General features: G+C 47.9%; 1 protein-coding gene across 1 annotated transcript in view; it reads left to right on the top strand.

Moving 5' to 3' along the window:
• Positions 1-13,230, top strand: part of SLC16A9 (solute carrier family 16 member 9) — a 62,535-nt gene that overhangs the window by 9,712 nt on the left and 39,593 nt on the right. Inside the window, exons 2-3 of the mRNA XM_075348700.1 lie at positions 3,712-3,766; positions 9,495-9,712. Of these exons, the coding sequence (XP_075204815.1) occupies positions 9,517-9,712 (196 nt within the window). The 5' untranslated portion in view covers positions 3,712-3,766; positions 9,495-9,516. The remainder of the gene's footprint in view (positions 1-3,711; positions 3,767-9,494; positions 9,713-13,230) is intronic.

Genomic DNA, 13,230 nt, shown 5'->3' on the forward strand with positions numbered 1-13,230 from the left:
CGTCTAAGGCATAGTAGCCCCTTTCTCCTTGATGCAAGGTGAACTGTACTACGTCTCCAACTTTCAGATTCCTGCCTGAATGTCCTCTGGGCAGGTGGGCTTGAACATCTCTCCGATTCACAAATATGCCCTCTTTTATTCCTCTTACTACAATAAAGCCGTATCCGCTTTTCAAATTGAAGTCCTCTACAACTCCTCTGTAAAGGGGTCCTCTGACCTGGACTCTAGACCTTCTCAGTAATCTTTTCTCCTGCAGGTCTCTGGCTGTGACCTCTCTCTGCTCTGGAGACTGTGGTGTTGGAGGATACTTTGTTCTGCTGCGCCGTGTCTTGCGAGCTGGGTTCATGCCTGCGGGCTCCCAGGTGAGGTCTTTGGGCTGATCTTCGTCTGCAGACGGTGTCAAATCTTCCTCATCCCAGCGTGAATAGGGCAGCATCTCCGGCTCTGAGTATAGATCCACTGCTGGTGGCTCCGGAGTCAGCTCCTCAGCTTCCTGGCCTCCTCTCCCCCTTAGTTCTTCGCTGCACTCTGGTTGTGGCAGTGCTGGGGATGGGCTTTCTTCAGCTGGTCTGGGCGGTGGACTCTCTGGCGCGGCTGCAGGGGTTGCCTGAATCTCCTTGGGGGTATGCGGAGGGAGCAGATACCGATCCACCATCTCTTGTGGGAACTGGGCCTCTAGGTCAGCCTTCAGCTTCCAGTATTCAGGGTCCTCTCCTATCAGGGTCTTCCTGGCAGGGACCTCTCTGGACTGGGGAGCGGTGTCTGCTCTGGCCTTGCAGGCCGGGAAAAATAGTGATGCAATCTCTTGGCGGGCCGCGCCCTGTATGGCGGCGGCCTGGTCTTGGTGGGCCGCGCCTGGCATGGCGGCGGCCTGGTCTTGACGGGCCGGGCAGGGCATCGCTGCGGCGGCCTGGTCTTGGCGGGCCGGGCAGGGCATCGCTGCGGCGGCCTGGTCTTGGCGGGCCGGGCAGGGCATCGCTGCGGCGGCCTGGTCTTGGCGGGCCGGGCAGGGCATCGCTGCGGCGGCCTGGTCTTGGCGGGCCGCGCCTGGCATGGCGGCGGCCTGGATCAGTGTCGCTGTTGCAGGGGGCTCTGTGCAGGCTGGGCTGGACGTCGCTGCAGCGATCGGAGCTTGGCGGGCCGCACCCGGCGGGGCTGCGGCCTGGTTCAGCATCTCACTTGCGGCGCGGACGAGCGTCGCTGCTGCGGTGGGGTCTTGGCGGACTGGGCTCAGCAGGGTGGCAGCCTGGGTCAGTGTCACACCTGCGGCACGGATCAGTATCGCAGTGGTAGTCGGACCTTTGCGGGCCAGGCGGGGCATGGCTGCGGCGGCCTGGATTTGGCGGGCCGCATCTAGCGTGGCTGCGGCCTGGCTCGGTGGCGCCGCGCCGGGCGCCTCTTCCGGGACCGCGGGCGTGGCAGCAGGGGTCGGGGCACTTGTGCTGGCCGGGGCATCACTCGACTCACCCATCTGTGGCTGCATCGGGGTCTGCGTCGTCGCCGCTCGGTCTGACATGCGTCGCGCGGCTCCCTCCTCGTAGGTCCGCACCGCCGCAGCCATCTCCAGGAGCTCCGTGCGTTCTTCCCTAAGCTGTCGCACAATCCCGGCCTCCAGCCGGTCGCAGAAGATGGCAAGCTCCCGGCACCACCAGGCAGCAGAGCCTGGCTCTGGGTATCCACGTCTGGACTCCATTTTCTCTAACAAGCTGCTGGCTTCTCTTCTGCTCCGCCGTCTCTGGACGCTTCCGCTTTCTTCATCAGCGAGGTCAGGACTCTGCAGGGGATCTCTGGGTAGCCACACCTCTTCGTGGGCGGTAACTTCTTCCAGCGCGGGCTGCTGTTGTTTTTCAGCGCGCTTTTCATGGTGGCAATATGGCGGCGCTTCCAATTTTTCAAGCGGACCGCCCAGGCACATGGTCACCTGTCTGAACAGGTCTAGTCCTTATCCTGTTCGTGACGCCAGATGTGAAGCCCCACAGGTGGTGTGTCGGTGTCGGTGCGTTACCTTCAGGGACTCCACGTTGCTGGATCTCCGTCACTGGTAGGAAATCTTCTTGTTTGATCGTGACGCCACTCTCAGTATTGCGGTCAGTGGGGACCGCCACTGCAGGTTAGGGGACGCCTGGGGCTGATGGTGGGTGCAGTCGGATGTAGTAGCCTCCTGAGAGTGAGGCAAGCCCCAGGGCCCTGTGTAGGTTTGTAGTACCACAAGTCGCAGAATAACCACACAGGCAGGAATGTCTTTCAAGGGCTTTACTCACATTTGATGGCAGGGTGAGTAGCCCGGGCGTAGCTGGGATGAACCAGGTGGGAACCAGGTATCCTTCAGGCTGACTTTATGAGGGTGACTACTGACTCGCCTTCCTTAGCCCTTGGTGGTTTGGGGTGTCCCCGACTTTGAGTCCCTACGGGGGCCACCCAGGGAAGATGCTGCAGCCTCTCTCCCCTTGTTGTTTGCCGTGTGCTTGTTCCCCGGACCAGGCCACTCCAGCTGCTTGCCTCCTGTGACCTATGGGCCCTCACTGCGGTTACGTGGCTGCGGCTTTTGTGGTGTTGTGGTGTGGGCTTTAAGAGCCCCACACCGGCAGGTTTAGCAGGGAAAGGTGAATCTATCCTCGCTTCGGGATCTGCCGCCCGGTTGGGCCTGGTGCTCTCTAGCAGTCTCCTTACTTCCCACTCCGTTGCACTCCCTAGCTGAAGCTGGCTTTCAGGTAGCACTCCTAGTTGACCGTTCTCCCCCGTCTGTAGCCACTGCGCGGACGCTGTCAGATTGCACAGCTCCAGGGATCTGCTCCTCACTTGAGCTCCCTGGACTCTACACTGAACTGGCTCACTGCTCCTCCTCTCCTGTTCTTGCCTACGCCACCTAGCAACCAGACTCTCCACCACACCCCTTGAGAGGAGATGGAGGCTCTACCCCCTCCACTATTCCAGTGAAGGTGAAGGCTTGCCCCCTCCTGGGATCCCCAGGGGTCCTCTCATGGGTACATGTGTGAGACCTGGTCACTATGCGCCTGTGTTCCACACCCCGGTCAGCCTTCTGGATTACCTGTATTGTACTGTCCCCAGCATGGGTGCAGTACTCAGTGGTGCCTGACCAGGTCAGGGGCGCCACACCAGATATAGTTTAGTTATCACTGCTTGTCTCTGGTTTACACCTTGCTCTATATATTTGATCCCCATGTTTTGACCTCAGCCTGCTCTCTGACCACTCTCCTGTCTCCCGTTTTTGTATTTTGCTGCCATCTCCAGTTTTGACCTTAGCCTGATATCCTGACTACTATCTTGCCTGCTGATTTTGTCCCTTTTTGTACCTCCTGGTTTGACCCTGCCTGACAACTACTCTTCTCAGGATTGCAACCTTCCATAGGCAGTGACCTGCTGGACCCTGTAGTAATTCCAGATCCCTGTAAAGGGTTTTGGGGTTCTCGGGATCCTGCTGAGTGGGCGACTAGCTTTTAGTCTGTCTGTGACAGCCATCCTGAGGCTGTGGTCCCAGGCAGACGTTACAGATATCAGTGCAGTCTATGAAGAAGGCTGAAAAAACAGGTGGGATAGCGAGCGCATTAGGGACAGAGATTGATGTGAATGACGACAATCTTCAAAAACACTGTAGAATATGCGGGCGATCGCTGCACTTATCTGATGATCAATGGATATTTAAGGGTTAGTATTTGATATAAAATAATGAGTTTGTTTTCTTCTTGACAGATATAGATGATCTCTGATACAATGTGCCCTATTGCAGAATTCCAGATCCCTATCTGTAAGTACCAGTCCTGCATTACTTTAATTTAAGGTTAAATTTTATAAGTCCAAGGCTGAAAGGAACAATGTAATACAAAATACATTGTAACGGGTAAAGTTACGATTCCTATGTGCGAAATTCAGTTTTGAGCTGAATACTTATTTCAGATAGATTTCTAAAGTTTCAGATTAGTGGCTTCATTTTGCTGAAAGGTTACATTTAATTAGTTATTGGGTGCAAAATAAAGATGTGCCACACAGAACCTTAGTTTCTAATTAAAGTTCTCTAAGAAGCATGCTATAATTATCTTAAAGTGGAAATGTCACCACATTTAATAAAATAAACTGAATATATTAAATAGATCTATTTGATTTGATGAGGCTGGTGTACTTACTTTGAATATCTATGTCAGAATGGCTATATAATGAGGACTTTAAAATGAACATTTTATGAGTCCAGCTAAAGAGTGAATTCAAATTGTATTTAGTTTCCTCCCATCCAGACTGGCAGACAGCTGCAGATTGTACTGATCAGTGTAAGATTCCTAATCAGCAGGGAGGAGGAACACTGAGGAACTATCAATTAGGCCAGAAGGGCAGAGTTTAAAGGGGTTGTCCACTACTAGGGCAATGCCTTCTCAATCTGTATGTTTCCTACTTTTAAAGTAATAACACATTTAGTCACCTCCGCTGCCTGCGCTGTTCCATTGATCTTGGCACTCGCTCTTCTGGTGATCAGAGAACATTCTGATGTCACATGAGTCCTATGGACAATCAGCTGCTGCTTGACACTCCATGCCTTCAAACGAGTTACAGCAGCAGCGCTCATTTCCTCCGGATGTAAGTGATTTAGTGGCCGCTTCATTCTATCTGCATTCGTATAAATCACTTACAGTGCCTTGCAAAAGTATTCGGCACCCTCGAATTTTTCAACCTTTTCCTACATTTCAGGCTTTAAACATAAAGATAAAAATTTTAATTTTATGGTGAAGAATCAACAAGTGGGAGACAATTGTGAAGTTGAATGAAATGTATTGCTTATTTTAAACTTTTTAAAAAAATAAAAAACTGAAAATTGGGGCGTGCAATACTATTCGTCCCCCTTACTTTCAGTGCAGCAAATTCACTCCAGAAATGTATTGAGGATCTCTGAATGATCCAATGTTGTCCTAAATGACTGATGATGATAAATATAATCCACCTGTGTGTAATCAAGTCTCCGTATAAATGCACCTGCTCTGTGATAGTCTCAGTGTTCTGTTTAAAGCACAGAGAGCATCATGAAGACCAAGGAACACAACAGGCAGGTCCGTGATACTGTTGTGGAGAAGTTTAAAACCAGATTTGGTTACAAAAAGATTTCCAAAACTTCCCAAGAAGCACTGTACAAGCAATTATATTGAAATGGAAGGAGTATCATACCACTGCAAATCTACCAAGACCCCAAAACTTTCATCTCAAACAAGGAGAAGACTGATCAGAGATGCAGCCCAGAGGCCCATCATCACACTGGATGAACTGCAGAGATCTACAGCTGAGGTGAGAGAGTCTGTCCATAGGTCAACAATCAGTTGTACACTGCATAAATCTGGGCTTTATGGAAGAGTGGCAAGAAGAAAGCCATTTCTCAAAGATATCCATAAAAAGTGTCGTTTAAAGTTTGCCACAAGCCACCTGGGAGACACACCAAACATGTGGAAGAAGGTGCTTTGGTCAAATGAAACCAAAATCGAACTTTTTGGGCACAATGCCAAACGTTATGTTTGCCGTAAAAGCAACACAGCTCATCATTCAGAATACACCATCCCCACTGTCAAACATGGTGGTGTCAGCATCATAGTTTGGGCTTGATTTTCTTCAGCAGGGATAGGGAAGATGGTTAAAATTGATGGGAAGATGGATGGAGCCAAATACAGGACCATTCTTGAAGAAAACCTGTTTGAGTCTGCAAAAGACCTGAGACTCGGACAGTGATTTGTCTTCCAACAAGACAATAATCCAAAACATAAAAGCAAAATCTACAATGGAATGGTTCACAAATAAACATATCCAGGTGTTAGAATGGCCAAGTCAAAGTGCAGACCGGAATCCAATCGAGAATCTGTGGAAAGAGCTGAAAATTGCTGTTCACAAACGCCTCCATCCAACCTCACTCAGCTCTAGCTATTTGCAAAGGAAGAATGGGCAAGAATTTCAGTCTCTCGATGTGCAAAACTGATAGAGACATACCCCACGCGACTTGCAGCTGTAATCTCAGCAAAAGGTGACACTACAAAGTATTAACTTAAAGGGGACGAATAATATTGCAAGCCCCAATTTTCAGTTATTTATTTTTTAAAAAAGTTTAAAATAAGCAATAAATTTCATTCAACTTCACAATTGTGTCCCACTTGTTGTTGATTCTTCACCATAAAATTAAAATTTTTATCTTTATGTTTGAAGCCTGAAATATGGGAAAAGGTTGAAAAATTCAAGGGGGCGAATACTTTCGCAAGTCAGAAAGTATTCCAAAGGAAGTGAGTGCAGCTGCGATGATACGTCTGAAGGCAGGGGCAGGTAGAATGAAGCGGTTGCTGATTGGCCACACACCTCTTGTGATGTCAGACTATTATGTGATTGTTGGGACAGCGAGTGCCCATACCACTGGAACGGTGTAGGTGACGCACCCACATGGTCTTGGGAGGAGGGCTACTCGTCACCGGGCCGGTTTGGGATGTCACAGCAGCCAGGCCCGGCTCCGTGATCCCGCAGTGTCAACCAAATGAAGGGGGAAGATGATGATGGCTGTGTAGTTATTCGTGACGCCACCTGTGGTATGCAGCCAGGTATTAGCCACCACTGCAAGAGACCTTCTCTGGGGCAGATGATAACACAGCTCAAAAGGTATTGCTCTCCACAGGCAGAGTTCAGGCCCTGTTGAGGATGAGGGGAGTAGTAGTCCACTCTAATGAAGGAGCGCAGGGCACGGGAAGGATCAGATGACACTGCGGGTGTAGTTTAAGTTCTTTAGCCACTAAGATGCCACCACCTTTGGACTGCCAGACTCCACTGTCATGGGCCCCAGCCAATCCCGGATAGTTTGGAGGTCAGAACTGGTGTTTCATTCAGTGAGTCCTTCCTCCCTGCACCGTGTTGTGTGAGACCATGCGGTTTGAAGCCTCACTGGGACCCGAGTCCTTGGGGTTGTTCAGTTCCCCATCCCGTATAGCAGGCAGCGTGTCCCTAGATGTAGCTTTCTATGGTCATGACTCCTGGCTCTATATGCTGCTTTATCATGGGCGCTGTGTGTGTGGGCCAGAAGGCCTGAAATCCTCTACCCGGTGGATTCTGCTGGCAGGACTTGCAGTGCCCACCAGCCTAGGGCTCTGCACCCTAAGGTGGGCGCCAGCCCTGAGAGAGCTATCAGCGACCGTGTCCTCCTGTGTTTCACTTGTTTCCTGTCCTGGACTAGACTCTCTGTAAGGCTGGGGCCACACGGGGCACTACTGCGATGCTCGCATGAGACTCGGCTCGCGCTGGCAGCACAGCAGGAGCCGGGTGTCATAAGAGTGTGCCTGCATCTGAGGTCCGATCATGTGAGCAGACCTCAGCTGTGGGGGGCGGGCTGGCACGGAGGAGGGGTGGGAGGGATTTCTCTCCCTCTCTCCTCCGTAGTTGGCTATTGCCATTCTCGCACTGCACTGGCAGTACACCAGTGTACCGCGAGTGCAGTGCGATTATTCTCTCGCCCCATTCACTTGAATGGGTGCGAGAGAAAGAGTCTCAGCTTACAATCGCAGCATGATGCGATTGTTTTCTCGGTCCGATTAAGGCTGAGAAAATAATCGCTCATGTGTACTGTCACACAGGCTAGAATTGGTCTGAGGGGAATGCAATGTTTTATCGCACTCCACTCGCACCGATTTTCTCGCCGTATGGCTTAGGCCTAAGTGTGTGTGTCGCCTTGCTCCCCGCTGTCTAACTCCTCCCCCCTGGATTCCTGAACTAGTGAGCAGAAGGTCCACTACATTAGTGATGGCCACCCTCCAATGTCTCTACCTTGCCCAGTCCCTGTGAGAGGGCATCTAACTGTGTGTTTTGGTGGATTGTGATGGTTTTACCGGCGATAACCTCCTCTGTATCCAAGATGAATACCGCACCTCTGGAGAGGTGCAGTACTCTGTGGCGACTTAAGCCTCAGGGGTGCCACACAGGCACCAGAGGGGAATATAAGTGTTGCGCTTGTAAAAGGGCAAAACATATGGATTGAGAAGGTGTTGTCTGAGTAGTGGGCAAGCTGTTTAAGCTTAAACTTTTCAATAGGACAGCCATTTGGAAATTGATTTTCAAAGTGAGTACACCAGCCTGATCAGATCTGAGATCTATTTTTATTATTAATGCAGTTAATATTGGGAAATCTATTTAAAAAAAAGGAAAATTAAAGACTTGTAGATCTGTATACAAGCTAATACTTAAAGGGAATCTGTCACCAGGTTTTGAACACCAAATCTGAGAGCAGTATAATGTAGAGACAAAGATCCTGATTCCAGTGGTGTGTCACTTACTTGGCTGCTGAGTGTAATTACTGTTTAATCAGCAGTAGTTTATCATTAGAGGACTAGTTGGTGTGCTGCCAGGTAGTCCAGCATACTCAGGATCTCTGTATAACTGCTAGATCTGCAGCAGAGAAAACATTGATTTTTATCAAAATGACAACAAACAGCTCAGTAAGTGAGACATCGCTGGAATCAGGGTCTCTGTCTCTACATCATGCTGCTCTCAGATGGGGGAACAAAAACCTGGTGACAGATTCCCTTTAATAATTTAGAGCTCTGCTGCCAGTAGGTTCTGATCTACGGCCTGTATAGTGTGGATTAATGCCGATAGTTAGTCATGGCAACTTTTAGTTTAAGGCCTAAAACACACGGCATGAAAATCGGTGCGAGTGGAATGCGATAAAACATCTCATTCCACTGGACCAATATTAGTCTAAGTGCCAGCACCCATGAGCGATTATTTTCTCGACCCTAATCGGACCGAGAAAACAATCGCAGCATGCTGCGACTGTAATGCGTTCCTTTTTTCTCTCGCACCCATTCAAGTCTATGGGGCGAGAGAAAAATCGCACTGCACTCATGGTACACCGGTGTACCGCGAGTGCGCGAGAATGACAATAGTCGGCTACGGAGGAGAGAGGGAGATAAATCCCTCCCTCCCCTCCGCTACGCCGCCTCGCCCCTCCTGAGTGCCGGCCCGCCCCCCGCACCTGAGGTCCGATCATATGATTGGACCTCAGTTGCAGTGACACTCGCATGACACTCGGCTTCCGCTGTGCTGCCAGTGTGAGCCGAGTGTCATGCGGGGATTGCACTAGTGCCCCGTGTGGCCCCGGCCTAACGATTGCAGTACTTTGTTGGAATTGATGTCCATACAAAAGTCTTCCAAAATTAAGTAGAGAGAAAGGATTTCCTTCCATTTGGATTAATGCAATCTCTGAGCATTTTTAAACTTCCGTCTAGTAATACTTCTTCTCTCCTAGTATCCAGTGTTGTATTCATTCTCTGGCTAAAGACAAAGGAGGTCTGAATAAGACCTTCACAATTTTACAAGACTATAGCACCAGAGTGCCACTCAAACAATGAACATAGAGACTGAAAATCATCAGAATCATAGGACGCCTTGAGAACATTCACTCGATGATCTTGATCTTCGGTATTTCCTCTTCGTAGATACTGATTTCTTTTATATGGTTATTTATATTTTCACAGAACCTTCCACAGCTGCTAAGAAATGACGTACCAGAAGCCACCAGATGGGGGATGGGGCTGGGTTATTGTCTTGGCCTCATTCTTCATTCAGTTCTTGTGCTATGGTTCTCCTCTTGCCGTTGGAGTCCTATATGTCGAATGGTTAGAAGTCTTTGATGAAGGAAAAGGAAAAACTGCATGGGTCGGGTCTCTGGCAGCTGGAGTCGGATTACTCGCCAGTAAGTAGACATTTTTATTCATCATCGCGCCATATTTTCTTCATGACATGCTCCTATCCCCAATTTTATATCACTAGAAAATACCGTTTAGCCTTGACTTCTAGTCATAAATATTTATAATTACACATATTGATATTTCTAAGTCATCAGAACATTTCAAACAGATGTAAAGCATTAGTGAAAGAAAAAAATGCAAGATTCGGACCATTTGGTTTTCATCTTCTACTTTCTCAAAAACGTCATTAGTGAATCGGATGACTTACCTTATTGTTACTTTATCAGAGTGAGCACAAAATATGGGGAGGATGTCTTCTCCGTGAGATACCAACCTTGAGGTCCGGAGATGGACGGCAAAGTAGAGCTTCGTGAGCAGATCTGGCAGAATGTGGCTTCTTTTGCCATTTTGTCCTCTCTCTACACCATAAATGTTAATTGGAGAATTGATTCACATGTTTTTCTAAAAAAGTCTGAAAAAAAGAATCACTACTATAAATAATTAATGCACTATTGGGCAGCGAATCTGTATAACCTTTTTACGTCCAGCATAATGATGTGTATCAGCTTTGTAATGAGAAGTTTCTGTCTTTTACGCAGTCCAGCTGGCAAAGGACCATACAGCTGCTTCTAAAGGGTTAATTGGTAATAGGAGCTGCTTGTTAAGGGTTAATCTTCTAGAGTAGAAAATAACTACTTGAAAAAAGTTCATCTGAGTTTCTAGCTATGTACAGTACACATAGACAGCCACAGACACAACACACTAAGACCATGTTCACACATTGCAAAAATGCTGCATTTTTTTCCTCTGCATTTGTCAATGCAGAATCCTTATATTTATGCTTTAGAAATAAATAAACACACACACACGCACACACACGCACACACACACACACACACACACGTGTGTATCTCTCTCTCTATGTATATATATATATATATATATATATACAGTACAGACCAAAAGTTTGGACACACCTTCTCATCTCTAGAACAACTGTTAAGAGGAGACTTTGTGCAGCAGGCCTTTGAAGCGACCGGTGGTAGGGCCGCGGGTGTGTGTGTATGCTCTATTCCAACAAAATCCCCATACTCAGATTTTACCGGTAGTAACATTTCTTTACTATGAAACATATTTATAACACAGTCAACCGAACTATCTGCGCACATGTGTATGGTGGAGTCCCCGGATTTTCACTCCTTCCGGGTACGCATCAAAGAAAAAAAGAAAAGAGAAAAAAACAAAGAAATGGCGGCAACTTTCCCTAACTTTCCCTGCAATCACGTACCAGTCTATCCCAGAAGAAGATGCCGCTCCCACGTCGCAGGCCTGGAGTCTCACGATGATGGGTCCCGGTGCAGCGCTGAAGGGATGCAGCTCCTCGGTCTTCTCCTTTGATCTTCTCCCGCTGGTAACGGATTCTAGTCAGTCTCTTAGTCCCGGGGCACACCGAGCAGAAGAAGGGAGGTCACGGTTGCACGGATGGCTCCCTTGTGTCGGTAACGGCCCCTGCACTTGCACTCAGGGTGCGATGCTCTGCAGTCAAGTTGTCACAGCCCCTGGATATGCACTCCGGGCGCGATGCTCTGCAGTCCGGTTAGATCCTCAGTTAAAACAAAGTCCTGCAGACCGGGGATGGCAGAACCCACTTCCACAGGGTGATTCTTCCAAGAATCCGGTTGCAAAAGAACCCTCTGTTCAGGGAGACCACACGTAGCTCTGTCCTGGCCGAGCTCTGGGTCTGTACTGTCCTCCCGCTCTTTTTTTTCCTGGTTAGAACACACAAGCTGTAGGGGATTTCCCACCTCTGTGTCTGTGATTGCACAGTCTGACACTGCCCCCTTGTGGGCAAGTGCTGAAGCAATGTTCAAATCCATTTCTACATTGATGATGCAGTCTGAATGGTTGATCCCATTACACCTTCATAGTAAAATAGCTGCTAGGAAACCACTGCCAAGGACAGGCAACAAGCAGAAGAGACTTGTTTGGGCTAAAGAACACGAGGAATGGACATTAGACCAGTGCAAATCTGTGCTTTGGTCTGATGAGTCCAAATTTGAGATCTTTGGATCCAACCACCATGTGATTGTAGAAATGGTGAACGGATGGACTCTACATGGCTGGTTCCCACCGTGAAGCATGGAGGAGGAGGTGTGATGGTGTGGGGGTGCTTTGCTAGTGACACTGTTGGGGATTTATTCAAAATTGAAGGCATACTGAACCAGCATGGCTACCACAGCATCTTGCAGCGGCATTCTATTCCATCCGGTTTGCGTTTAGTTGGACCATCATTTATTTTTCAACAGGACAATGACCCCAAACACACCTCCAGGCTGTGTAAGGGCTATTTGACTAAGAAGGAAAGTGATAGGGTGCTACGCCAGATGACCTGGCCTCCACAGTCACCATACCTGAACCCAATCCAGATGGTTTGGGGTGAGCTGGACCGCAGAGTGAAGGCAAAAGGGCCAAAAAGTGCTAAGCATCTCTGGGAACTCCTTCAAGACTGTTGGAAGACCATTTCCGATGACTACCTCTTGAAGCTCATCAAGAGAATGCCAAGAGTGTGCAAAGTAGTAATGAAAGCAAAAGGTGGCTACTTTGAAGAACCTAGAATATAAGACATATTTTCAGTTGGTTCACACTTTTCTAAGTATTTCATTCCACATGTTTTAATTCATAGTTTCGATGCCCTCAATCTATTTGAGTGAAAAGGTGTGTCCAAACCTTTGGTCTGTACTGTATAATATATACATATATTTCTAAATGTGCTATTGACAGGAATTTCTCACTAGATGTCAGCAACAGCCCATTCAATCCACACAGGCACAGGACTCAAATCATAGATGTACATAAATTACATGTAGTGAGAAATAACGCATGGAAAAAGTATCGAACACAAGAAGAAAAAGAGGTGCAAAAATCTTTGGAAAGTCATGACACCAGCTGAAATCTAAAAATAATTAGAAAGCAATTCTGCCAGGTAGTGAAAAATAATATCAGCTGGTTCAACTGATGTCTCATTATAAAATGCCACACAAGATACATCTCATGATGAGTAAAACCAGTGAGCTTTCTCAAGACCTTCGCAACCTTATTCTTATAAAACATTTTTATGCCATTGGTTACAGAAGAATTTCTAAACTATTGAAGGCTCCAATGTGCACTGTTGGGGCCATAATCCAAAATTGGAAAGAACATTATTTCACCATAAACCGCCATGATCAGCTGCTCCTTGCAAGATTTCTGACAGAAGAGTGAAAAGAATTATCAGAAGAGCTATCCAATACCCAAGAACCACCCATATTGAGCTACAGAAAGACCTGGAATCATAAGTAATGCACTCAACCTCTATGGCCTGTATGCACGCTCACCAAGCAAGACTCCATCGCTGAACAAAAAGCTTGTTTGATCGAGTTTAAAGTTTTCTCAAAAACATTTAGACAAACCTGTGAAATACTGGCAGAATATAGAGTGGTCAGATGAGATCATAATAGAATTCTTTGGATGCCATACTACAACA

The sequence above is a fragment of the Anomaloglossus baeobatrachus genome, chromosome 5 (genome assembly GCF_048569485.1).
Source record: "Anomaloglossus baeobatrachus isolate aAnoBae1 chromosome 5, aAnoBae1.hap1, whole genome shotgun sequence".
NCBI lineage: Eukaryota > Metazoa > Chordata > Amphibia > Anura > Aromobatidae > Anomaloglossus > Anomaloglossus baeobatrachus.